Source organism: Hippoglossus hippoglossus, chromosome 7 (genome assembly GCF_009819705.1).
Source record: "Hippoglossus hippoglossus isolate fHipHip1 chromosome 7, fHipHip1.pri, whole genome shotgun sequence".
NCBI lineage: Eukaryota > Metazoa > Chordata > Actinopteri > Pleuronectiformes > Pleuronectidae > Hippoglossus > Hippoglossus hippoglossus.
In genome coordinates, this window is record NC_047157.1 from 11,099,281 (window position 1) to 11,126,934 (window position 27,654).

Here is a 27,654-nt window from a genome sequence, read left to right on the forward strand (position 1 = left end):
ACAGGGAAACACATCGTGTGGCCACACAGTCACGAGACGCAGCTTTGTGTGGTCACATGTTCTGGTTTGCCTGCCATTACAACACATTACATACAATCTTAACCAATATTCACAGAATATGTGTCTTTGTCCACAAAAGGTGCCTCGGTTCTTTACTGCAGCAGAAATATTTCCATCCCCAGCCATGTTTTTTTAATTTTAATATTGAACCAAGTTGAACCAATCGGCTGCTACAGCTTCAGTGGATTAAACATGAAGAACATAGTTTATTGACATACTCAGCATTGGAACCTGTTTTTGTGTTCAGTGAACTAACCATGTGTTGTTATGTGGTTAGCTGTCGTCTGTCATCACATGTTTACTGACTATACTGTTGTTGAGAGTGAAACATGTTCTGCATATACATACATGAGTATCAGGTATATGTGTCATGCTACAATAACACAGAATGAAGGAGTTTGTGGTCAAGGGATACATTTGTAATGCATGTTGTTGGATCTTTTGTACTGTATAGTCTGTACAATTATTAATGAGCAGTGAGAGGCGGTTGTCGTGGTGATCAGTACCTTGTCACTCACTGCTGCTGTGCTTCTTTTCATTTGATTTACCTGCAGGCAAAGTGTTGCTAAAGAAGCATTTGTATCAGCTGGACTATAAATGTTTTGTTTACGAGATCACAAGGTTAAACTGAGGTTCAGTTCATGGCCAGAGCTGTGAAGTGGTCACAAGCCCAGGACTGGTTGCAGACCCAGACCCAGACCCAGACCTAGACCACAGTAGTTCTATATTTAGACGTTTATCAGGACGAACAGACCACTGGCTCAAGTGTTTTCACATGTGGATTTTAACTATTTCAAATATAGGCCGTACGCCTACAGGCAAGAACCACTTCCTGTTATTAAGGGTCCACTAATTGTTCCATACTCATCAATGTTCCAGCTTCACCCACATGAAAATGACCATTACAGAAAAGGTGTTTCTCTGATTTATTTAAATACTTTTTGTTGTATTTTTGTTTGTTGTCTTTATTTTTTAACAAGTTATTGATGGAAGGCATCACTTTTGTTATTGTTCATGCAAAATGTACAGTATGCAAATGACGACTGGATCTTTCATGGTCACAATGTCGACTTTTATTTATTTTCCTAAAAACCACTGACTTTTAATGACCTGGAAGATCCATGTGTTTTCTGTTCTCTGTAACTTTCTTAATTTATGACTTCTTCTGTTTGTGTAAATGCAGAGTCGGTGCAGTTGTTTATTCTTTCTTTCTTTCTTTTGTTGGATTGTTTTAGTGGAATTTAGAGAAGGTTTTGTTTGGTTTCTTCCTCTAAACTCTGCACTACCTTTTGGAGGTGATGTGAAAGACTGCATGAGGATGTGGCACCAATGTGAAGATGCTTCACTTCCTTATTCCACAGAGTAATTCCTCAGACAGACAGACAGCTGCAGACACTTGTTTCAAAACTTTTAATTGCCATTGTGCAGGTTTTACTTTGGCACATACACACTGCCCAAAATAGCAATCTGTTGCGTGATAGTAAACTGGATATAGTCATGTTGCAGTTGCATGACCTTTTTCACAACATCCTCCAGTAATAAAAAAATTAAAAAATGAAAGTGAAAAACTCATGCTGACTTGACAAAAATGTGTGGAGTAGTTTTCTGCCTTTCAAAGTAAAGAAACATATTGAAAACAAGTTTTGACAGTTGGACATGTTCCTGTTTTGCATTATACCATTTAAGCAGTTATGACTCATTTTGAATTGCAACCTTTTGTTTATGTTGAATCATACAGTAATGTATGGCATAAATAAGCCATGTTAAAAATATTTTGGGGGTGGATTCTTTTTTATAGTTATAGAAAACATTTAGCTGTATAGAATGGTGTCCATTATTTGTTGTGTTATGCTATATTTTTTTGGAATTCATTCATTTATTCAACCTTTATTTTAACTTGGAAACACATTGAGGTAGAGACCTCATTTGTAATAAGTGCAGAAAATACACAAAACATTCCAAGACAACACAAATAAGTAACAGAAGATTTGCAAAATAGCAAGAGCAAAAATAAAAGCCTCAGGAATAAACACAATGTATACAATTACATTTGAAGCAAATTAATCAATTAAAACAGGAATATTTATTTGAAGTATTTAAAAAAAAACTTAACAAAACTTTAACAGTGACTGTTCAGTTGCTTACAAATGAATAATTTTGGTTACATGAGTTGTGAGTATTTCAGCAGAAATTATTCACAGTTGCCCTAAAGGCTGCGGACAAATAGGAGAATAAAGAGGAAGGGGCGTCTCTTTCCACGCCCCGACTAAAAACAGAATTAGTGATGTGAGGACTAGACAGATGGGGGCGTCTCCGATCCGGTTTCACATGCTACAAATATCCTTCAGGGGTCGTTATACTACAGGGACATTGGCCAATAATCACAGGCTGAAGCTGAAGTGTCACTGTCCAGAGGACAAGAGAGAAGGACTTTGCTGCAGACATGAGTCAAGGTAAGGCAAGAAAAATAAATTATTTCTGTTTAATTTTGTAGTTTGCATGTTTTCAGTGAATTGTATTAAAGTGCAGATGCAGTTTTCTCTGTGTTACCTCAGAGTCAGATGACTAGTAAGTATCAGATAGAGAGTGGTGTGTGAAATGTCATCAGCAGGAATGGTGGATGACATTAGATATGTTAGACCCGGGGTCTTCAACGTTTTTCAGGCCAAGGACCCCCAAACTGATGGAGAGATGGAGCAGGGACCCCCTACTATATATATTGTATAAAATTGTGTTTTATATTAAACTGGGCCTAGTGCCATGTATAAACATAGCTACCCTGTGCATTGTGCATTCAATACTAAGCTATTCAAATAATACACAGGTTCATATATTCATGTTTTTATTATTGTGTGTCGCTGAATGTGTGCATTGCTGACTGAAAGAAACGTCTTCTGCCTCCATTTATCCGTTCGCTACAATATGTTGGATTCATGTTAATGTGTATTTAAAGACATTTAAATTTGTGGAAAAAAAATTAAAAATTGTCTAATCAACCAAAAATTTGGTCGCGGACCCCCTGTTGAAGATGTCTGTGTTAGATCAAGGGACATTGAGGAACATTATCTGTCTTGATGATTTCTGGTGATTTATCATTTGTGAAGACATTTTGATTAAGTTATCAAGGAACTTTTTTTCATGTGTCCATGAGATTTTTTCAAATGTAAGTGTTTTGTCTCTCTCCACAGTCTTGGACATTGAGCGCTGTGACCTGAACATTAAGAGCAACAGCAGCAGCCATCACACGGCGCCGTATGGAGAGGAGCGTTTGATTGTCAGGAGGGGACAGCCCTTCGTCATCACTTTACATCTGAAACCTGGCAGCAAAGACTTCAATCTGAGTGACACAAGCTTCTCACTCATCGTAGAAACAGGTGCGCCTCTTATCTCCCTGTGATTAGGTCTATTTCTGTGTGAGAAAGAAACATTCCAAGGGGGGAATGTGTGTGTGTGTGTGTGCGTGCATGAGAGCTGCTGTAATGGATTTGCATGTGTGTCGCTCATCTGGACGTAGATTTGAGACAAGATAATATGAATTCGACTTTATTTATAAGTGAAATTTTTATAAAGTTAAGAGATAGTAAACTAATTCTAAACCTAAAGTTGCAGTAGAAAGGAGTAATGACAACGATACTAGGAGAAAATGTAATATGAAAGTAATGCACGTGATATTGAACATAATATAATGCTAAACATACTAGATTTGCACATGAATAGTTATATTGCACATTTTAAAAAAGCTACCATTGTAATGGTGTTGGCATTATTTTTCTCAGATTTACTGTTTGTGTCTCTCCAGGTCCGTTGCCCAGGAAAGAATCAGACACCAAGGTCACGTTAAATCTCCGTGACTCCACAGTGGATGGTGAATGGAGCACGTCTGCTATAAAAGATCCCTCTGGAAACACAGTGTCTGTGTCCATCAATTCCTCCCCCAACAGTCCCATAGGAGTTCATTCTCTGACTCTGGACCAGAAAGGACAGAGGACGAGTTTAGGACAGTTCACCCTGCTTTTTAACGCCTGGTGCTCCAGTGAGTACATAATGATTTGTGTTCCACATTGTGTTGTGTTGCTCTTGCAGCTTTTATTTCTCTTTTCTGTAAGAATCCTTGTGTCTGCACTGTGGTTGCATCACTAAGCGTAGAAATAGGATCTATTGATTGTCAAAAGCCTATAGCTCAGCAATAGTAACGCATCTAAACACTGACACTATCATGCTGTTCTGAATGAGTCTGTGCTGATTCACAGGAGACGCTGTTTACATGCGCAGTGAGACAAAGAAGCAGGAGTATGTCTTAGCGCAGAATGGGCAGATCTACAGGGGAACACATAAACGCATCAAAGGTTTACCCTGGAACTTCGGACAGGTACATGACGTGTTAAACGTTATAGTACAGTCAAACATCCATTGAAAATTCTTCTTTACTCAAAATTATAACATACTATAACAGTGTTATTGACCAAATAACGATGTAAAATGACTGAGATCTTTATTTGACCCTCACTCGTGTCCATCCTCTGCAGTTTGAAGCAGGAATACTGGATATCTGTCTGAAGATCCTGGATGAAAACCCCAAATTTGTGTCTGATGCTGACAAGGACGTCTCTGCCAGGAGAAATCCCATTTATGTGACCAGGGTGCTGAGTGCCATGGTAGGTGTCCAGGCTTTAGTATGAGTTGATCCCCTATGTATGTCTTTGAAACCAGCCGGTGAAGTCTTTATTTTAGCTGTGCAGGCGGCGGTCACCATGGTGAAGCAGAGAACTCTCTCTGTCTCTCTTAGGGTCAGGGCCTCTCTCCTTTTGAGACCATCCCCTCTCCCCCTGGAAACCTTTGTGATACAAAGCTGCAGCAAATAAAGGGAGTTTTTAACGTTCCAAGCTGGTGGCAGATTAAAATCCAAAGCTGTTTCTACAGGGTGTCATGATTCAGTAGCTGGCACCACTGTGTAGTTTATATGACCAAAAAGATCTGATCCAAGAACTACAATGGCCCTCAGTAAGGCACGTACCTCTGCCAAGGCCCAACAGTCCCCTTACTCAAGCTGCACCAAATTTCCCACACTCATACTGGCCCCATTGGTAGTATTGGTTGAGTAGTTTTTGCACAATCCTGCTAACAAACAAACAAACACAGATAAAAACAACCTCTTTGGCTGAGGGAACAATGCGCTCGTGATAGATTTTGATGTATTTTATTGGAGAATATTTGTATTCAAATTCAGTTTTTACAGGTTTTGTTCATAATCCCGTGTTGTTGTTTAAGAGGAAAGAATTCCGAACACCTTAGGAAATCTTGTGCATATTTATTTTAGGAATAAAGAAAAGAAATGTTCAGGAGTACACTTGTGAATCCCTCCCATTCTCTTCTGTGACTATAATAAGTTATGGTCCCTTAATGGCCCCTCTCCCCCTTGTGTCTCCCCTCTGTCTGTGCCCACAGATCAACAGTAACGATGACAGGGGGGTGCTGGTGGGAAATTGGGGAGAGATTACAAGTGGGGTCCATCCAGGAACGTGGATCGGCAGCGGGGACATTTTGCACCAGTGGGCTGAAAGTGGCCCTGTCAGCTACGGCCAGTGTTGGGTCTTCGCTGCTGTTGCGTGCACAGGTTGGAGTGCAACTTTAATGACTTTGTATCTATGTTACATATTATATGATGAAATAGTATTTCATTTTACCTCAGGCATATGCTTCTGTAAGGTTGTGTGAAAAGCTGTTCTTCCCCCCCCCTAGTGTCTCGAGCCCTGGGGATCCCATGTCGAGTGGTCACTAACTTTGGATCAGCTCACGATTCTGACGCCAACCTGCTCATAGAAAACCTGTATGATGAAGATGGAGAAAGGATTTCTGGAGGGGATTCGATATGGTGAGTCTGTGGTCGACATTAGGCTTTTGCACATGCATGAACACAACTGTCACTTTACACAATACATACTGTATTTTTTCTCATTCTGGTTGTCTTGTCATTATTTATAACTTTGACTTTTTTTGGCATTAAGCAGAATGGCCACATTTCTGTCCTTCATTCCCAGGAACTTCCATGTTTGGGTGGACAGCTGGATGACTCGTCCAGACTTGGACTCGAAGTATGATGGGTGGCAAGCCAGCGACCCCACTCCACAGGAAACAAGTGGAGGTGATGAAAATTGTCTTTAACTGCAACTAAACTGCCACAAAGATGCGTCATAGAGGTTTGCATGCCATGTGTTTAACCAGGGTGGTAAGTTTCAGTTTAAGTCCCAGGTTTAGTGTATGATTATGGTGGGATGGCTTGTGACAGCTTGTGTTTGGAGAGTTCACATGGTTCCTCTGGAGACTGTCCTCCACAGGTTTATTTTTACGAATCCACTCCGATGATGCAACCTCTATAAAGATTTATTAGCTGTCACCATATCAAATGTGGTTAGATGAGCAGCCTTGGCCTTGCAATGCTGCTGACTGGCATCCAAGTAATATTACTTTGAAGAAGTGTTTATAAATGTGATAATGTGACCTCTAACCTTTAACCTTTTGGTGTTTGGATTATTTTGGCTAAAATGTTCAGACTTGTCCAATCTCTCTGGAAACAGCATGACATGCATCCACAAATATATTATTACAGAAGTGTTTTCTACGTTACTTTGAGTATTTTATTTCTACTTAAATGATTTGCGTACCCTGAATACAGATAATGTTAATGTCTGTATTTTACTGCTTTTCAGGTGTTTTCTGTTGCGGACCGGCCTCACTGAAGGCCATCAAGGAAGGACAGCTGACCAATAAGTATGATGCTCCCTTTATTTTTGCTGAGGTGAGTTTAACCAATATTTCAAGAAAACCACATAGACAAATATACATGTAGTTAGCTAATAACTATTTAGTAAATAGTTTAAAAGCCAGGGTCAGAGTAAGTTCACCCGACAAGTAGAGACTTATTAGTTTTGTACAGAAGAATATTGCATTCATTCTGCAAATTCTTCAAAATTTTTCTGACTCAACAAGATGATTTTCTGGGGGTTTTTTCAAGCAGTAACCATATCCATCTCACAGGATTTTGAACTATTCAGATAAACAGCAGACATTTTTCACATGAAAACAGAAAATAATCTCGTTAACTCAGAAAAACTGAGGAGAATTCTTTTTCTCAAGTGAATATACAATACACTGACATGTTGCCTATATATGTATGTGTGTAAAGAATATCTGTATGTTGTGCTAGCTGATGTTTTTCCATGTCCTGTGTGGAAACAGGTCAATGCAGATGTTGTGGACCTGGTGCGTCTGTCAAATGGTGAGATTGTCGAGTTCAGCGGCTCCACTAAGAGTGTGGGTCGCTTCATCAGCACCAAAGCTGTGGGCTCAGATGACAGGAAAGACATCACATACCATTACAAGTATCCAGAAGGTACTGCAGCCGAGTTACATGTGCACAGACACACACATGACGTACTGTATATGCAAACATTCTCACGCTCTACACAGATGGCCTCGTGAGGTTACACAGATGAAGTGATGATGCACAGCACGTGCTCTATATACCTCAGGGACAGCAAACATCAACACTGGAATAATGCTGTTTCATAATGATGTCATCATGAGGTCATTTAAACCAGTGGTTCTCAAATGGGGGTCCGAGGCACACTGTCAGAGGGTCCGCGAAAAGTTTCCAGATTCATCCATTAAAATGATCATGGTATATGGTTATCTGTGCTGACACAGTAAAAATCTTTCTCACACATTCCTCATGATTGGTTCTTTCATATAAATACATAGAAGTGTCAAATTATTCCAATTATTCTCTGTGTCATTTGTGGATTTATTTTGAGAAATGTGTTTTTTGGTCCATATCTTTGTTGAACTTGATCTTTGACTGATCAGCTCCAGATGTTAATCATCTGGAGATGCCCTCCTCAGTAATATTACAGTTTGGAGTTATTTTATACACGCACAGGGGGGAGATAATACCCAACTTCCAGCTATGCCAGTATGCTGGGTAAAAAATGTTTTAATCCCATAAGGTCCATCTGTGTTAAAGCTAAAAGCTCATAGTTTTGAATAAGCTTTGTGTTTGGAATTGTTCAGTTGCTTGAATAAACACAATCTCCTCTGTAATCTCCATGGTTTTCAGGCTCAAAGGAGGAAAGGCAGGTGTATGAGAAAGCCCAGCACCACAACAAGCTACAGCAGAGAGGAGAAGAGCCGGGCCTCCATCTCAAGGTACTTCTCTTTACAGTCCTTAGATAAACTGGAGGCAGAGGTATTTACCAGAGTTACACAAAGGCCACATCATCTGTTCCTGTAAAGTGTAGTTTCAGTGGTTACAAACACAAACAGAAAACAACTCAACAGAAATAGTTTCGGTAATAATGCTTATACTTCCACAACAGTGCTACTTTGCGGCAGAGCAAAGAGGAACAACGATCACAAGTTGAAATTATCAACATGGGTGTGACTGACATGCAGCACATGTGGTTGTCAAACACTTTTCACTGACATGAAGCCGAATATGAACGACTGTACGTTTGTAATTTGTTCACACCAAAGATATGTGTGTCCACTCTTGGTAAATACTGTATGTGGATTTATTGTTTTATAAGTTGTCCTAGCTTTGCAATTCATTTGACAGCTTTCATCAACACACACACCATCCACCACATGCACATCTTACACAGCTTCTGCACATCTGTAACACATTGCTCATATTTTACACATTTTATTTTTATATATAGATTTTTATTTTACTGTTTTTTATATATTATTCCTATGACCAAAGAGCTGTTTATTTTAGATTTTCACATAATTTTAAAGAACTACCTGCTAATTAGAATTAAAGTAACACTATGTATAATGTATTTTTATTATTGTATATTCCACTAATTATGTTAAATGAATCATCTTCAAGATCAAGCTCTCTGACAACATGACCGTGGGCTCAGACTTTGAGGTGCACGCTGTCATCACTAACAACCACATGGAGGCCAGAATCTGCACCGTGCTGTTCTTCGCCAAAGCCGTCGGCTACAACGGGAAACTGGGAGAGAGCTGTGGGTTCACTTCAGACAAAGTGGAGGTGCCGTCCGGAGAAGGTTGGCTCTGATCTGAAATTAATTTAATGATCTCACAAAAAAAGAATTAAACCATCGTTAGCACGTGCAATACCTCCCTCTGCTGCTTCAGACCTGGTTCATACACTGATAATGATTGAATACACAATAACCTTTTTAATGTGACTAAATGTGTATTTTCAGTAAAGCGCCTGCCCCTCAAACTGCAGTACGACAGTTATGGATCAGTGATCACCTCAGACAGGCTGATCCAGCTGACAGCCATCACCATCGACAAACAGACCATTGACTACAACAAGACTGAGAAGACCATCGTCCTCGACGAGCCAGAAATAGACATCAAGGTATGGATTGGAGGACGGCAAGGGGGAGGAAAATATTATTCATGAGAAATTTAAGTGCACACTTGTGTTGTGCTTTAGATTCTAAAGTTTAGAAAAACCCAGAATGAATGAATCAATACATTTTACTCATGAGTTAATTACATCATCAAAGGGACCAAGCAATCAGCTCACATCAGCTCAAAATACAGCGCATGTTGGAAATCACATAATCCCACAATGTATGAGACAAATATTTATTTGTGGCGAATCCCCTGTCACCAGTAGGTGCATCGGATTTAGCAAATGGTCCATTTGCTAAATCCCACATGTTGCGGCCCACTGGCTTTCACCAGGGTGTATGACCAGGAGTGAAGAATGAACCAGGCGTATGTCAGCCCTCATGGGAGATTGTTTGCATTATTTGACAAATGCACCTTCTCATTAACTTGTGCAGGTTTATTATGACATAACGTTAATCAGTATTAAACCACCTCTCACATGATGAAAGCCGTTAACCTGAACCTGTCTCTGCAGCTGGTGGGAGAAGCCACGGTGAAGCAGCCGATGATGGCAGAGCTCACCTTGTTGAACCCTCTACCAGAGCCTCTGAAGGACTGCAGCTTCACCGTGGAGGGGGTCGGCCTCACCCACGGAAAACCCATAACAGAAAAGTATGTCAGCTCCGTCTGCAAATGTTACAAGCAGATTTATTTATTTATTTTTCTAAGATTTCACTTATATCTGTATTACCATCGGTATGTTTAGATTTTAATGCACAAGATGGTGTATAACTGGTTGAGTAACTATAACTAATTGTGATGAAGCTTAAAGCCAAAGCCAACAAAAACTAATATAGCATTTATACAATAGATATCAATGTGCAGCCCTTTCTTCTGTGCTGTGTGCATGAGAATAGAGATCAGCATTAGCCAGAGCCCTCGCATCTGGTTGCTTTGAAACATTATTCCCACTGTTGCACATGATTCTTGCAGGATTGGAGCTGTGGGCCAGAAAGAGGAGGCCAAAGTCAGAGTGGAGTTCAGTCCCACCAGCGTTGGCCCCAGCGTGCTGCTGGTGAACTTTGACAGCGACAAACTGAAGAACATCAAGAGCTTCATCAATGTTGACGTGAAGGAGTGAGTCAGTCCAGAGTTTGACATCAGGGAGAGCTTCTGTTAATTAATTTAGGGGCCGCCATAAAGCTTTGTTTTTCAAAAATTCACTTAACATTTTAATCCAACTGTTATTCGAGAATATACTACGCATTTTCTTTTCAGAGTAACTAACAGCACAATACTCACCATCCTCTAACTATGTTGTACATTGTCACTGTTGTAGGATAGAGCTCACACATTGAATACAAGTTTGTTTTCAGTTTGATTTTGTTACATTTGAATGTCACAATAAACCTTGAGTGGTTGTTTTGTTTTTTCAAGAGAGCAGCACTTCTCACCTCTTTTTAGAAAACATTTTTGATGTTAATGATGCCGGGAAAAAAAAAATCTATTTTGCTTATGAAAATAAAGATTTTTAAAATAAAAAAATCCTCAAGGCTGTTATTGGTTGTCAGAGGGATAACGCCATCTCCTGGACTATTGGGCCCATTGTGCCTCTTCATTTGCAGACTTCCACGATAAGGAATTGAATTACCTTTTATGTCTCTTTGTGACACTGTAGTAAATTGTTTTGTTTCAATATATTGCCATGGCAATGATACTGGCATAGTGTCAGTGATGTTATGGTATTGTACTTTTAAGGCTCAGCCAACTGTCAAAAAAAAATTTGTTTCATGTTGTATTTAAGTTGAACTTGGCTCAATTCATTTTCACTTATGCAGGGGTTAGTCCTGTGTACTTACCTTCTGTTGACTCCATGTAAAACACACATGTAGTAATTGTTCAAATGGTTCCAGTTTATTGGCATCCACCGAATTACTTTCATTACAGAAAACTAACGGGCAAAGTCCTGGTGGTACAGTGCGATGCTGCAGATATCACGCAGCAAGAAAGTAAGAAAAGACCTGACTCATAAACAGTAAAGCACAGTGGGTCAAAATGTTGCTGAAGTCTTTCCTGGCAAACAGAACCCTTCTTCTTCTTATCTTTAATAGCTGTGTTATTTAAGATGTAAATGTTGTATCAAATATCGATCAGGAAGTTGACTGAAAAAGATTTGTAACAGCATTTCTCGCCCCACGCTTGTTGCATCAGCAGGTGAGTTAGTTTTTGTAAACGCCTTTAACTTTAGAAAACACTCATGTCGGCAGCAGCAGAAGGTGCGAATGGCTCCTGAAAGCTTTACAAAATGAGGACTTTGTCTCGGTAAACATCGCATCACGTTCTACCACAAAACTTCTCCATAAAGGAGTCTTTCTTTCTGCATACAGACAACTGAAAATCAGATACGAGATGATTAACAAATGATAACTAAAGTTTTGGGTTTGACACAGTTCAGAAAATCCTGCTGTACCGAACATTACTTTGGGAATAAGTCTCCTTCCCTGACCTTAATATATAAATTAAGGGGTTTATACAGTGGTTTGTAAATTTTCAGAAAAGACTGAAGTCTGAGGCTGCTAATTTTTTAGTAAAATATTTCATCTTTACACAGGTGGGGCAAAGAAATATGAATCAGTTATTCTTTATATTTTTACCATATTGTGGCAATTTCATTTTCTGAAAAACTGGAGTATGAAGCTGAAGGTTCAAGTTAATTTCACATAATCGAATGTAACTCGTTTAGTTTTTTTGAATTTTCCTGTTCTGACCTAGTTATCTTGATCTTTCTTTCCCTATTTCCCACCCAACACACACTAAAACTCATGATTTGACACCTTTCTTTAGTTTTTCTTTCAGATGATACCGATATTTTTTTTAATTTTAGCATTTCATAAACGCTTACATAAAAACAAAAAACCAACAATGTTTCTTAGAAAGCAAACTGAATTGTTTCCTCAAACTTCGACAATTTGTTTCCCAAAACTCAAAGCTTGTCTAGTACACATGAACACAATTAGCCTTCTCACGCATCTGTCCAAAAAGAGTGTGATAACAAGTGGGTTCTTTGAATTTGCAGTTTTAGTCTTTAAATGAGGAAAGACAAAACAACCAAAGCTTCTATTGTCAGGATGATAAGACTGTCCCACAAATCCTTTTTCATCACAGACTATATGGTGTTATTAATACAAGTGGGTTTTGCAGCAACCGTCAATGACGACTATTTATGAAATATCCAAAATCCAACATACATTGAACCCAATCTGGTATCTCCTCTAATTGTACATACGCATCCAAACCATCTATCAGACTATGTGTCAATAAAAAGCCATTAACTGAAAGCCCAAAAAAATAAAACTAATGATGCATCCTATTCACAGTGTAGTCACAAACTCTGAGAACTGGAGAGCAAATGGCCCACCTTCGCTCACTCAATACAAATGTAGCACACAGAAAGACACAGATCGACACGCCCTGAAAACCAATATTAATGTCTGTGAAAGATTTGCTTCTTTACTCCTCCACTCCTCCAAGAACAGTGACATCTCCAGCATTAAAAAAATAAAAACAAACAGGAAACAATCTTGTTCCGAGCTGGTGGGGTGGAATCCTTGTTGGTTGAGCAAGAAAGGGAAAAATCAAGAATGACAGAGTCTCTGTTCTCCTCTGCAGAGCATTTTGATTTCACCAAACCTTCCCTCTTGTGTCCCTCTCTCCCTCTTGTCATGCAGGTGGGCTGACTACTCTGCGGAGAGAGGTGTGACCATGTGTCCTCTGGTGGGAGACATAGCTGCAGTATTTTTGTGAATCAATCATGGGGCTGGGTTTAGGTGGGGAGGAGCATTGGGGGGTAGTTCTTCTGGGCAAAGACCCCTCAGTCGGTGGAGAAGAGGTCTCCAGCCGAGGGGAGCGGGGCCAGACCCCCAGTCACATTGGGCAGGAGAGAGAGGTCGGGGAGACTCTGGATGTGGGACTTAAGCTCTTTCCTCACCTGGGTCACTCTCGCCAGTTTCTGCTTGTATTCCTGCAGTGGACAAGAAGAGGCAGCACAGGTACATTTGAGCTGAAAACTATTAACTGACTACAAAGCGCAGAACTTAATTCTTATAACTATAGCTATGGCATTTTCTGTGTCACAATAGAGGGTTCTAAAAGATAATGATGGTGTATTACAAATGTGGTTTTTTTTTACATATTCAAGCCATCATTTTTATCTGTTATAACATTGTATTCATATTTGTTTCTGAAATCTGGAAACTTGTACAGTATGATAAAGATAAACTTAACTTCATTTAAAACTTTAAAATTAAAGTGTATGAAGACACAATATCTTTTTTAATCCATAGTAATTGTGGATTTGCAGCTAATTTTCTCTTTGATATAAGGACAGTTTACAACACAGACCGAGTTTAGCACAGGCATAATCGGACAGACATGTACGGTCTCAGTTCTCTGTGTGCTGCTGAGATGTTAGGTTTGTGTATGTGGTGTTGTACCTCTAGTTTCTTCTCTCTCTCCATGAGCGCCTCCTTCTGGCTGCCGATGTATTCGGCCAGCATGCGTGCCAGCTGCCTGCGGTCCTCTAGCTCTGCAGCCAGTCGGCCGTTGTACTCAGCCAGTAGCAAACAGGCTTCGTCCACCGTCTTCGACAGCTTGTCTGCTGCCTCCTTGTCTGGAATGAGGTCAAAGGGGCTTGTTAAAGTCACACATCGTTGCTTTCTGTTCATTCGAATAATTTCTTTTTACTATTGAACATTTGTCCCAACACCTTATTTTCCGTTTGTTAAGTGTTGTATATTTTTTCTGATACTGGTCGATATGTTTTACTTCTCAACCTGTCAACACTGCATGGTTGTGTTTGTTGTCCTTCTCGTTTCACCTTAATGAACTTTCTATTGTTTGTGTGTGTGATTTTTGAAATTGAATCACATGACTCTTGTCTGTAATCTCCTCTCATTATAAACTCATCCGACAATCCTCGCCACAGTTCAACAGAGATGTTCCTATTATGATACAGCACATTAAATTATACGAGGGTTTTTAAATATAACAACAATATAACATTACATAATGAGAACAAACAATAACCCTGCAAATCTATGCTGAAAATATATATGTCAGCGCTTACCAGTGATCTTCTCCAGCAGTGAAACATCCTGGACTTCCTGTGGCAGCGAGGCGATCTTCTGACGAACAGCTGCGTCGCCTGATGCAGCATTCTCTAAGTCCTGCAGGGCCTTCACCAGCTCCTCTGTCTGAAAAGGTGTTTCAGGGTGTTTAGAGGGAGCAGGGGGAGAAAGTTAATAAGAGTCGAGGAGGAGATGAACCATGAGGGATTTTGTGTGGTTCAAACAAAAAGCTGGCCTCCTCACCAGCAGAGTTGCGGAGGCATCTGTGCTTCTGGGAGAGTTGTGGCTTCTGTAGTCGTCATCCTCGTCATCTTCTTCTTCATGGATCTTTTGGTAGCTTCTTTTCACAGGCTTCTTCTGCTCCTCTGCAATGTCAAGTTTAGAAACCACAGAATAGAAAAAACACCTGTGTCAAATGCCACCAACTCATGTTATTAAACCTATATAAGAATAAAATTTAAAACTTTGTTGTGCCAAAAGGTTTATTATGATTTTTTTTTTTTACCCCGAGAAAACCAGAGAGGGAAAGGCACTCACTCATATTATGACACATTCTACAGATATAGACATTGCAACTCTTGTGAAAGGTGTATTGTTGCTGGTATGATGTCAAAATTGACAGTGAAATGCACACGGCTCTTAAAAGAAAATAGATGAGACCCCATGTATGCAGCAGTTTACAGCTACTGTATGTATGGTACACAGTAATAATAGGAGGGTTGACAGCCCTAATTAATATAGGAATAAATATCAGGTATCAGGTTTTACTTGGTGTCTGATCAAGAACGTTTTTGTGGTATCACCCATCCCTAAAAAAGACTGTATATATTTATGTATAGGTAGAGGAATGCGATTGTGTAACAGTGGTCTAACCTGAAGGCCTGGGGCTGTTTGAGTCTTCTATGGCCAGTTTGAGCTGCTGAATGAAGTCGGCTCTGTACAGGGCTCTCTCCTTCCAGATATTCAGCAGTCGCTCCATGTGCTTTTTACAGCCGACATCTGCTTCACTGCAGGGAGGCACAGGAACAGCACAGTTCAGCAGAAGACAAGAACAGTACATTCATACGTATAAATATACACCTAATTTCCATGTTATGCCAATGCATTTAGCCCAGCTCATAGATAAGCGTCTTCTTCTAGTATATCAAACAAAAAACATGTGAAAAAAGAAAAAAATATATCTGTCTTTCTCCAGATAACTGGTAAATGTATAAGTTTCATACAAACTCGGTCTTTGTGCATCATCCATACTTTCAAAATCAACATATTTTTTTATCTTACAAAACAAAGAGAAAGTAGAAAACAAAACTAAGCTTGTTTTCAATATAGCTCAAAACCCAACAAAAAGTGTGAGTACATGAGAACAAATATTTCATACCCCTATTCCCTGCTTTCTTTTTATGATAAGGTTTTTGTTGTTTTCATTAAATTTAGTTAAATGAGGCTCCATTTTAGTTTGAAGGCTGAGACAAACCTATTTAAGAAGTTTGGCAACCTTTGGTGGTCCAACAGAATTTGATTGGATAAACAGATCACAATAAAATGTTTCACTTCTGAGCAGATTCCACCCTTAAAATATACTAATAATTTCAGCAGTAGCGTTGGATTTTAAACAAGGATTACATCAAGTACTATTTCTCAAAAAGCGTCAGGGCAGTAGGCATGGACATATACAGGCCCACTCACAAACACGCACACACACTCATTAAATGAACCATTATTTGTAGCCGTCTGAAGGCAAACATTGTCATTCATTGGTCACATCATTGTGTACCTGGCAACATGGGAGCAGGCATCGACGAGGACGGTCTCATAGTCTTTGGCGAATTCTGGTCCTTTTTTCTTGCTGTTCTGGATGACATCGTTGGCCAGATAGAGGAAAGTCAGCTTCCTGGAGCTTTTAGCTGGACAAAACATGACAAAAAAAAGCTTATTTAATTCATTACATTACACGTTACGAAGAAATATAATTCTTACGCTAGATACATCACTAAGAAACTTGGTGGATTGATTCGGTGTGAATCAGAAGAAACCTCATTAAACTTTGGTGCAAATCCAGACCAGGGGACATTTCCAGGAACAAAATGAACTTTCTTTAACATGATTTTACAACATTATCACTGATTTCCCAAGGAGTAGTTCATGGATCTTCATGAAAGAACAAGGCATGTTTAGGAGACTGATCTCTGTGAGTGTGGGTACTTTAGTGCATCTGGATCCAGTGAATTTAAATGTGGTTTTATAAGAGGACCGTTGGTGGAGGTATGTACTGAGAGACATTCAAAGTTTCTATGTTTTCTCTCCCTTGGAGAAGTGTTATGATTACACATAAAGAGGCGACAAAGCTTCTCTTTACCAAACTACTCCAAACTCCTCCAAACTTCAACAATCAGTAAAATCCCCCACACTGACACCTGTCTCCCTCTTTGCAGGTCAACAACACCCCCACCAGCAGCAGCACTGCTCCTCCACATGTGTCCATGCACCCTGCAGCAGCTCTCACCTTTCTTCAGCTCTCTGTGCCACACTTTGACGATGAGGGCTGAGTGTTTGCGGTGGTGGATGATCCACAGAGACAGAGTCTGGACGCTCTGCTGCGAGCTGCTCAGCTCCGTCAGCTTCTTCTCCAGGGCCGACTCGGAGAAGGACGACATGCCGCCGTGCAGGAGTGTGTTAGTGCCTCAAGTGTTTCCCCCGGACCCGCTCTGAAGTCACTGAGCTCCGAGCTGCTTAGGAGAAACTCGCACCGTCATCAAAACTGAAGTAGTGTGGAAAACATCCGTGCATGCCGCATTTGAACCGGCTCCTGCCGCCCGCTCCTCTCCCCCGGTGTTGGCTCTGTCCCGGGCTGGACTTTAGCACCAGGGATGCGGACTGTGCGGCGCTTTAGCGGCAGCAGTGTCTCCTCCGTCTCTGGTGTTTGTTTACAGCCGCAGCTAACGTTAGCCCGCCGAGCTAAGCAGCCATCTGCAGACCCGTGTAGAGGCTGCGCTTCGAGCCGAGGTCAGAGAGACGGAGCTTCTGTAAAAGCACATCCACCGCGAGTCCTCCGCGGGTCCACAGGCTCAAGCACGCTGTTCAAAAGTCACTGAGAAACTCACACTTCGTCTTCGCTCGTCCAACTACTCAGGGAGATTTCTACGGGGGAAAAAATGGCAGCCGTGCACTTTCACCTCAACATGTGCGTCGCATATTAGTGACGTCAACAGAGCGACCCAGGCGGGCATAACCCCACAACCCCACAACCCCATGCAGGGTGAATCTATGTCTAAAAGTGAGGCGAAGCTTTTTGATTAAAAACGCATCTTTATTCACAGAGGTAGATTCAAGGTGCTGTACAGGGACATTAAAAACACACAGACACAATTTATAGAGAACAATTTCAATCTGAAAACACGGTTTAAAATAATTTTCAAACACAGTGCACCTGTCATCGTAATACTAATAGTCTCTTTGCTCTGTTTGTTTGAGACAGGACAAAACTTCATCAAGAGTTTTGCAAGTTTCCTGCAGTCGTGCACTGAGCGGTGCAGAGCAGTCAACACTTGTCTTCACGTTTTGTCAGTAATGTTAATTTAATGTCACTTGACCAGAGAACAAATCTAAATTTAAATCTCTTAAGGTTTTTTATACTTGTGTTAGTGTAGTCAACTTGCATTTGCAAACATGTGCACCTGCGACTTTGTAACGTTTGCACCTTATATACAGTCTATGGTATGCACTCTCCGGCTAATGTGTTATGTGAACAGGGTGCTCTTAGCATTTATTTGTTTGCATTACCTAAGGTGCGTAGTTAGGTCTGACATGAAATTAGTTTTTACAGAGAATGAGCACCCTTTATTATATTTCAGAAGTTCCAACAATATTTCTTCTATGAGTTAAAAACAAAAAATTATGAAAAACATATGTACATTCACATAGGAACATTTCACCTGCTGAACACACAGAGCTCCAATCTGGAAGAAACAAAGCTTCAAATCAAACTAGGGCTACGTTGTAGCACTAACGGGCCCGAGCACAGGCAGTTTGAAGCCTGTTGCGGTTGGTGGAGAGAGCGATCATTGAACAAGTGCACGTCTCCACGTTGCATGCACCAAGGACAAACGCTTCACTTCCTGTGTCCGTCACGTTTTGTCCAACACTGGCACCTCCTCTTCGTCCCTCAGCTTCTGACTTTTGTGGCCTCTCACAAGGTCCGTCCTTTTCTGAGGCTCACGTTTGTCTTCTTCGTCGAGGGGTTGCCATTGGCTGTGGGATTGTGTCTTTTTCTCCTCCTCTGGCACCTGATTGGTCCCGTTTGCCCACTTGTGCCTCGAATGGCTGCCAGTCGTTCACTCCTTCTCACCATTGCTTGGGAGTCTTCTGGTCTGTGATGTGGATAAGAAAATAATTGAATTCTTGATCTTAAAGCAGTGATTTGACATTTCTAAAAATGCACATTCTAAACTGCACTTGGCTGCAGATCCATAGTTAATGAGAGTTTTATCATTCTTCCCATTAAACTCTGAGCAAAAAACAAGAATATTTACCAAAATGTTGAACTGTTCTTCTACAATATAAAATGATCAAGACAGGAAGATATTTCAAACACTCACCTGTTACCACGCTTTGCATTAATTTTTGAATGCTTCTCATCTGTCATCCCAGCAGGGCTGCGCTCCTTGGCTGGGCTGGCAGTGCTGCTGGAGGCGTCCTCATTCAGGGACATTTGAAGGATCACCTGGTCTCCATGTCCTCCATCGTCAGAGCTCGGATCCTGACAGATGTCCATCAGATCCTTACATGACTTTGCACTGGAAGACAAATGAAACTGCTGAGCCAAACACCTTAATCACCTTATATCTCTGATATTTTGTACCCATGTCTATCAGCACAGACTTACACAGACCATCTAAGCACAAACTTACTAGAGGCTGTTTCTGTATGAACCCTGAAGGTGGCTCATCGTGATGAAAGGATGCTGGAGAATTCTGCTGGGGGTAATTCTTCTTAACTGACTCATCATCAGCATCTGAGTCATTAGGTCCAAAAAGCACTGCAGGTCACAGTGTTCAGCTTGGACCTCTTCTACCCAGAGCGGATGAGTCCCCTTTAACAAGATGAGGAAAACCAACATTGTTACATGTCCTCGTGTTTGGATTATGAAAACGTTGTGCTGTTATAAATTCATCCAGGCTGTTGATCACAAACGAGAATTGAAACTATTGACTGAAATGAAGAATTGTTTCATTGAGATAGTTTGCAGTGGATGGCACAGGGGAAAGAAACACAGACTGAAGGAAAGACACCATAATTAGTGAGCTAGTGGAGCCAGCTAAGTGGTTGTAAACTACTTTCTTACCATAAATCTGGCTTCCATCCAGCGTCTTGGCCAGAACGCATGAGGTAGGAAGTTTCCTTCATGCTCTGGATCTCTAATGGCAAACGCAAATTGCCTCATCTGTGGAGAAAACACAACATTGTGAGAGTTAGTTAACTTCAAGTTTACATTGTTGATCATGTACATCAGGTGCACTTCTATTACTGAGACATATGGATGAAGTGTCTCTGATTTGTCTCATTAGTAAAATAGTAGAAATCAGTGAACTTCTACTGGAAACCCTCTCACTATAATAATCAAGTGTGTGGATTTAAAAATACACAAACATCACGGCAGAACTGTACGTGTTTGTTGTGATTTAAGTGCAGATACTGACCAATTCATTCTCATTAGAGGCTGGGAACAGTGGTCTGCCCGTAGACAGCTCAGCAGCAATACAGCCGAGAGACCATACATCGATGGCCCCGCTGAAAGGCTCTTTATACAGAACCTCAGGAGATCTTAGGATAAGAAACACAAACATATTACTGAGGTTTTAAAATGTACTAAACTCCTTGTTACTGTCAATATGTTACTGTCCGTTTCTGAGACATAAACCTGACATGCCAGCGTACAGGACTTGTCTAATTAATTTCAGCAAACACAGCTGTCCCAGGTATACAGATGTGCTGTCAGTTACCTACCTGTACCACAAAGGCTGGAGGAGATCACCGATCTGTTCCTCAGGATCATCGAAGGCTAAACCAAAGTCAATGACTTTAACTTTGAGTGGCTTCCTGACATGATCCACCAACATGATGTTATCTGGCTTCAAATCGGCATGAATGATCCCTGCGCTGTTCAGAAATTCCAAGGATGTAGCCAGCTGAAATCGTGAAAAACATAATAATAATCATGAGCTACAGAGTTATTTCCTCAACAACAACTATAACAGACACATTTTAGCGACCAAGTTTACCCTTCACCCTACAAAGCAGTTAGTGTAAGAGCTTGAGTTTAAAAAACAAACCTGCTGTAGAATGGGGCGGATCTGCTTCAGCTGAAGGTGTTGACCCGGGCTGATCTGCTTGAATTTCTGCAGATCCATATCCAGGTGCTCAAACACAAGACAGTAATGTCCCTTGTAGGTGAATGACTCGTTGAATCTGACGATGTTGAACCTGTCTGAGTGGAGTGCCTTCATGGCTTGAAGGGTGACCTCCTCTTCCTTGGCGCAGTCAATGTTTTCCATGCTTTTGATCATTTTTAAAGCCACCGTTTCATTGGTGGTCACATTCCTGCATTGGATGACCACTCCATAGACGCCATTGCCCAGGATTGTCTGTGCCTGGTACTGTGTAGTGGGAGAGGGGATCAGGTCTCCTACACTGATTTCTAACTCACTGTTTTGAGACATGGTGACAGAATAGTTCTCCTGTTGATTTTTCAGACTTGTCAGGAGAATAGAAAAGAAGGAAGTTAGACACAAAGCCACGTATGCTCTCACACAAACAGACAGTTCCCATGTATGTAGCAGAAATGTTTGAAGCCAGTTCATCAACCTCAGTCGTTTTAATCTTGAAAATCAGCCAATACTAAAAGTACTGCTTCAATCAAAGATTCATTACAGGCCGATAAATATTTCTCTCTTCTATTACTATACTCCTAACACTATATCTACATATTTATTGTTCACGATTCAAAATCATGCCCACATTGTACACTAAGTAAAATATATAGAAGATAAAACTACTAATGACACATGAAAATATCTTTTCTCAACGTTTTACTCCCATCAAGCTCAAATTGTAACAACATTGTAATAACATACTTAATCTGCTTAATTCAACAAGTGTCAGCTGGAAAAAATTCAACTTACTTAGGTTTGATCCAGGGAAGCTGATATCCGTTTCGGCAAAATGTTAAAATCTTTAGAAACAAAGTGTTAATCTCTGTAATCACGCAAAGATTTTAGCCAAGTGCTCCTCACAATAGGTTAATGTGACTGAAGTGATGAAGCTGTGTGTGCCTATATACCTTTCACACGGCCTATATACCTCTCACACGGCTTTGATGTCTAATTAGAATAAAACCACACAATCAACTTCATGCCTTTGTAGTGATTTATTTTCTTTTATGTGAATTTTCTTTCTTCTTTTCGTCACAATTCTTTTATTTTAATCTTTGTCAACCATCGTGATTTAAACAGTAGATGGCGCTAATGCACCTTGATGTCGGTTGCCACCCGCAAATAGACCACAAGGGTGGGCGAAGTGAAACACTGCTCAGCGAAATGACACATAAACACCGGCTGAAATACTAAAACTGCCGTAATGGTAGTTCTCACTCCTGTATGTTTTTTACTGGAACATATTTTTTAAGCTAATACACCCACACACATACAATCTTATCTCAGAAAATGTCTGTTAATCAATATGTGATTTTGTGTGTGTACAAATTTGTAGGTCTTTTCCAGTATAAACATTGACCTTGTCAGGACCAGTAGACCTGACGGGACCAAAGCTCAGTCCTGATGAGGCCAAACTTCATTTCTGTGTTCCTGGTTAAGGTTAAAGATCAGATGTGGATTGTTGTCAGGTTAAGAAGGATTACGTTAGGCTGTCCATTATGAATGGAAGTCAAGGTAAAGTCTGAAGCATAGCTCTGTGTGTGTGTGTGTGTGTGTGTGTGTGTGTGTGTGTGTGTGTGTGTGTGTGTGTGTGTGTGTGTGTGTGTGTGTGTGTGTGTGTGTGTCTATCTAGTTATAATGGCCCATCTTGGTTCAATTCATCATTGTGGGGCGGTTTTGCCTGGTCCTCACAGTCAATGGGTTGTTTGAGGGTTAAGACTTGATTTTAGAGTTAGAGGTAGATTTGGGCTATAAGTAGATTCAGGTTAGGTATTTAGTTGCAATGGTAAAGGTTAGAGAATGAATCATGTCAATGTGTGTCCTCAGAAGTCTAGAGACGAGCACGTGCTCAAGAAATGTTCTCCGCAATAAAAAAAAGGGATCAGTTTGCCTAGTGTCTTTATTTGACCTTGATTTAATGTTGGGTTCATTATGAGTAGCTGTTAGCTTGAAGAGTTTAAGAATCACGCATTTGTTCATGCTGTTGATTTCTTGCCATGTCTATTTTTATAATTGAAAGCTGGAACCTGAAAGTGCACATGAAAATTAAACAGAAAAACAAGGCCCATTCAATAGATGAGCTTAAGGCTTAGGTTGTAACTGATTAAAAACTAAGCACATTCAATATAAAAAAAATAATCTCATTTCCCACACATCAGACAAATTACCCCATAGCCAAATTCTTTTGAGATCAGTAAGAGGCAAAAAAACTTCCTAACGTTATATCAAATACCCCAGATCCACACAAATGTAACGGGTTCTTTGAGACATGCCTGACCCCACACTATTTCATGGCTATCAGTTGAGGTTTTGCATAATCCCTACAAACTGACTTAAGTAACCTACTTAAATTAATATATATAAATGAGTCTTGTTTACATTTTTGCAATCACATTGCATTTTATCATTGATTTCTGGCACAATGAAGACTTCCAATCACTGACCAGCTCTGTAGTTGAGTCAATTATACTTTAAAACACAACTTCCATATTTTTCCAAAAAAAACAACATCAATATTTCGTTTTGAGTATTTTATTGCAACAATGTTGAAAACACATTTGCCAAGAGATATTAAATTGTCTGCAGGTCAAACTCCGGTCGCCATAATACCACAGAATCTGAAAAAGAGGCAGCTTTGTTTTAATATCCAGAACAATAAAGTCTATTTGATATCATCACGACTCAGATATTGTACTCTAGCAGGCTTGTACTTACCTTTAGAGTAAAACATCAGGCTGTCTGAGGGCCAGAGGACATTACATCTGCTTTCTGTGGAAAGAAACAAGTCTTTTAAAATAAAACCAGGTATCAAGTAACAAAACATTTGTTTTAGACCACAACCTCAGAGAAATATGGAACGGTAAGGTATAATCAAGAGATATCATTTGGCAGAATCTTGTCATCACAGGTAGTGGTCCATTTAAGCAGATTTTCATGTCAATATTTTCTATCAAACCAACATTGGCACTTTGTCATAGACTTTGAAATACTTACCAAGGTCAGCCCAAGAGATGCAGCCTTTTCCTGGAGAAGAGACAGAAATACTCTTATTACAAGTCAGTGATTGGTCTATTAAGCTTCAAGTTTGCAGGTTACTCAGCAACAATGTTGTCCACATTACAAGTTCAGGTCAGACATTTGTTAAAGACATCACTGAACCAGCAAAAGCCATTTTGCAATTCTCTGAATTCTCACCTCAGTCAACCTCGTCTTGGCCGTTCAGTCGGATCTCAGAGAGCGATCAGAACCTGCAGACGACAGAACAGCATAAGATGAGTATGCACAACATACATGGGGTGAAGCTTTCTACGTTGACCAAATCAGATAGAGCTAATATAACAAGACTCCATGGTTTCAAGTCAGTCGTCCTCTAGTCATCACAAGGTCAGACTACAGGGATCATGAGGTTCACTAAAACCAACCAAGTTCCCAACTAATGAACCAGAGCTGCTTGCTCAGACCCAGATGAGGTGGAGTTCAACCAGCAAATGGAGCTGGTGTCAGTTGTAAATGAATTTACTCCAATTCATGCATTTTCCAATTTGACTTTTATTTCCACTCAACATAAGTTTACATTATGAATAGGTATCCCAATTAAATCCTGCAGTTCTAGCCTAACTACATACCTTTTATTTGATATAAAGTGAAAAAATCCAACTAGCAGTTTCAGTCTTGACAACTACCTGCTGATAGCTAAAGGGCATGTTTGTGTCCAGCTCCACTTGTCATCTGGGACTGAGGTTCTACAGTTTTAATTTTCATACTCACATTGTTTGTGTGACATCTTCTGCACCCAACTGCCCAAGATCCCATTAGATCTGTAAAGTAAAAACAGCTTCAATTATGATGATTGCAGAAACTAGCAATTTTATCTCTTGCAACAAGTATCAGATCAGAAACATGACATATTTCCTCAACTGGATCAGCGACCTGATTCACATTCATCACGAATCTGAACATTAGCAACATTTGATTTGAATGTGAGACGTACCAACAAGGCTGGAAGTTTAGTCGGCGGAGAAGTCACATGTCTGAGGAGAACAGAGGGGACGTTAGTATGCATAATAAGCTGTTTGGGCTAGAGGACAATTACAGGTGACACATCAGCTAGGAGCGAAAGACAAATGTCGTGTTCTTTTATCCTTAGGTATGAGAAGGGTCGGTCTTGGTTCAAAAAGTATTTATTTAGAAGCAATGAAAAGGTACAGCATAGCTATGGGCACTCAATGCACAGCCTCGGCTTTTAGTCAGTAGCTCGGGGTAGTCAAGAGTCGCCCCGAACGGATGACAGGTGCAATATTTATAATAGTAGGTTGAAGGCGTGGTCCCAGCATCTTGGAATTGGAATCCACCAATGATGAGGAGCCGCTCCCAGGTTCGTCACTCCTTTGATAGTAGCTGGGCAAATCTTCACATTCTGACAGTGTTAAGTTTTGTGTATTAAGAAAAAGCCTTTATCCGGCTGAAGCTTTGTGAGTCTTCAGTAGTTTTGCAGACACAGTGTTTTTGTTCATTGGAGTGAGAAACATTGTGTTTCTGTTTTATCGTCTGTATGTTCTGTGTGTGTAAGCATGCGTATTTATCAGACAAGACAACGCCTTTCCTATCTGGCCTTCAGAAGCTGGGGCAGCTGCTTGATTTCTTTCTAAGGCATAGGTCACAGTGTCTTAATGAGCACAGTGCATTCATGTATGTGTGATGTTGAATAAAGCTAAAGGAATACTGTAATATATATAAAGGTTTATGTATGAGAACAAGTTTAAGTACAGTGTTATTGTATGCCACGGATTACAGTCTTAACACAAATAGATCTTCTTCATTGTTAAATCTGCTGAACTATGGTATCATCATTGTGTCAAACTTCATTTAAGGATAAAACTTCAGTCTCACTCACCATAGCATTCTGTAGCCAGAGAGGTTTCTGAAAATAAACAAGAAATTCAATTTTTTTGTTTGTCTGGTCATGATACACCTGGGCTACGATTTTTGTGAAGATCGGTGAAAGCTAACTGAGGGGCTTTTCCTTATATGGCGCTGTTGAGCCATTTTTCCACGCCCATTTCAAATTACTCCAGAATACAATGACTTTTTGGGGTTTTGAATTCCCTGCAAACTTTGGTAACAATTTGAGCATGTCTAGGCCCTGAAAAAGCCCCAAAAGGGAAATACAAATCCTTCGAAATACAATAGGGCCTCCTACCGGAGGTGCTCGGGCCCTAATTAACGACCATAGTTAACAAACTCAACTATTCCACGTTCCATTACACCTCGGAGCTAATATGATCTCTCCTTCTTGTTCCTGTCAGCACTCGTGCTGCAGCATTTTGGACAAATTGGAGGCTTTGCACAGACTTACTGGGACACCCTGATAATTTAGAATCACATATATCCAGTGTAGAGGTAACAAACGCATTTACTAGTTTCTCAGCATCCTTCTAAGACAGGATGTTTCTAATTGTCATAATATTGCACATCAGGTGGAAGGACGCTGTCATACCGACTTGTGGATCAAATGACATGTCCTGGTCAAACATAACTCCAAGTCATCACAGTAGAGCCGGGGGCCAAGCTAATACCTTCCAAGGTGACGATCTGGTCAGACAGTGTTTCTCTTCTTTAGGGCCCAAGTACAATGAATTCAGTTTTGGCTTAATTTAGTAGAAGTAAAAAGTTGAAATGAAACTGAAAACCTATTTTTATGACTGTCCACTCTGTCAACTCTATTTAGTGCTCAACTATTACTCTGTCAAATTTTTGTTAATTTATCTGATATGACAACATAAAGGATACGGAAATCAGTTGCCTCAATTACATGTTTGAATAGAAATTACCATCAAAGGTATTACTAAATCACTTTTTCTATTGAAAATGGGAGAGCTTGCACAATGCAAATGTTTATTTTTCACTCAAATCTTTGTGTTTGTGCAGACGTGGGAAATTTACATGTCAATTTGCCTGCACAATACTGTGGTTAACAAAATGCACAATATTCCTGTCAAAACAATGGGTTTGGGTGAGCATCAGGCAAATTGTATGTTTGTGCAACAGGTGTGTTTCACAAAATGAGCTTCAAATATCGACCAAAATGCAAAATCAGCCACAGCTGTTTGTGATACAAAAGCATGTGAGATTGGAAAATTAAAGATTCATATTAAATCAAGTCACCTAGAAAGCTGCTTCTGTGTTTGAGGTTTAATTATCATAGTATCCATACTTTTCTCACACTGTTTTGTTTCCCCTAAAAATAACTGGCTAAAAACAATAGTTTCACAAAAGTGGTGTCACACCGTGGGAAGCCCGATGAGGCAAATTGTGATTTATGGGCTTTAGAAATAATATTTGATTGATTGATTGATTGACAGCATTTTGTTTTATTTTAATCATTTTTTCCAATGGATTAACTGCAGGTATGATATGTAACAACTGGATTGGTATATAGGGCAGTGCATGAGATTTGGAGAGAAAACATTTCAAAACATGTCACAAGCTAAACATAACAAACAAATGTTTTCCAACTGCTATTTCTCAAAAGCTAATTCTTCTAGATTTGTTTTTACATTTTTAAAGTTATATCTCATTAATATCAAGAACATTACTATTAAAGTTATTATTTTATTAGTTTCTCAAAAAACGTATGTGGCCATAGAATCACCGTTGTTTCTGGTGGG

General features: G+C 40.0%; 2 protein-coding genes, 1 long non-coding RNA gene and 2 other non-coding genes across 6 annotated transcripts; 1 reads left to right on the forward strand and 4 right to left on the reverse strand.

The window, feature by feature from the left end:
- Positions 1-2,359: 2,359 nt before the first annotated feature.
- Positions 2,360-10,643, forward strand: LOC117764633 (protein-glutamine gamma-glutamyltransferase 2-like). Its single transcript, XM_034590572.1, has 15 exons — positions 2,360-2,513; positions 3,249-3,434; positions 3,860-4,093; positions 4,311-4,429; positions 4,587-4,715; positions 5,506-5,674; positions 5,800-5,932; positions 6,099-6,202; positions 6,768-6,856; positions 7,297-7,450; positions 8,174-8,262; positions 8,948-9,131; positions 9,294-9,454; positions 9,968-10,104; positions 10,426-10,643. Exons 1-15 carry the CDS (start codon positions 2,504-2,506, stop codon positions 10,571-10,573), a joined length of 2,046 nt encoding a protein of 681 aa, XP_034446463.1. The 5' UTR covers positions 2,360-2,503; the 3' UTR covers positions 10,574-10,643.
- A 681-nt stretch (positions 10,644-11,324) lies between these two features.
- rprd1b (regulation of nuclear pre-mRNA domain containing 1B) lies at positions 11,325-17,793 on the reverse strand. 2 transcript variants are annotated; one of them, XM_034590574.1, is made up of 7 exons: positions 17,062-17,793; positions 16,333-16,462; positions 15,432-15,565; positions 14,802-14,923; positions 14,558-14,684; positions 13,926-14,101; positions 11,325-13,453 (listed from the first exon to the last, which is right to left on the reverse strand). In XM_034590574.1, the coding sequence occupies exons 1-7, from the start codon at positions 17,210-17,212 to the stop codon at positions 13,304-13,306; spliced, it is 990 nt and encodes a 329-aa protein (XP_034446465.1). In that variant the 5' UTR covers positions 17,213-17,793; the 3' UTR covers positions 11,325-13,303. The 2 variants fall into 2 exon arrangements, with proteins under 2 accessions (XP_034446465.1, XP_034446464.1); XM_034590573.1 differs by having other exon boundaries at positions 14,802-14,926; positions 17,062-17,737.
- A 5,723-nt stretch (positions 17,794-23,516) lies between these two features.
- On the reverse strand, positions 23,517-25,113 carry LOC117764981. Its single transcript, XR_004614485.1, has 6 exons — positions 24,978-25,113; positions 24,755-24,804; positions 24,182-24,234; positions 23,981-24,010; positions 23,702-23,755; positions 23,517-23,604 (listed from the first exon to the last, which is right to left on the reverse strand). It is a non-coding gene; the product is annotated as an uncharacterized LOC117764981 (long non-coding RNA).
- Positions 23,825-23,897, reverse strand: LOC117765439. The gene has a single exon (XR_004614588.1). It is a non-coding gene; the product is annotated as a small nucleolar RNA SNORD47 (small nucleolar RNA).
- Positions 24,079-24,145, reverse strand: LOC117765450. Its single transcript, XR_004614599.1, has one exon. It is a non-coding gene; the product is annotated as a small nucleolar RNA SNORD78 (small nucleolar RNA).
- Positions 25,114-27,654: the final 2,541 nt, after the last annotated feature.

Coding starts and splice junctions, on each gene's coding strand:
- LOC117764633 (XM_034590572.1), top strand. Junction 5,933..6,098: donor TCTGGAGGGGATTCGATATG/GTGAGTCTGTGG, acceptor CTTCATTCCCAG/GAACTTCCATGTTTGGGTGG. Junction 10,105..10,425: donor GGAAAACCCATAACAGAAAA/GTATGTCAGCTC, acceptor TGATTCTTGCAG/GATTGGAGCTGTGGGCCAGA.
- rprd1b (XM_034590573.1), bottom strand. CDS start 17,212: ATGTCGTCCTTCTCCGAGTCGGCCCTGGAGAAGAAGCTGACGGAGCTG. Junction 15,566..16,332: donor GCCTGCTCCCATGTTGCCAG/GTACACAATGAT, acceptor GCCTCCCTGCAG/TGAAGCAGATGTCGGCTGTA. Junction 14,685..14,801: donor ATGCCTCCGCAACTCTGCTG/GTGAGGAGGCCA, acceptor ACACCTTTTCAG/ACAGAGGAGCTGGTGAAGGC.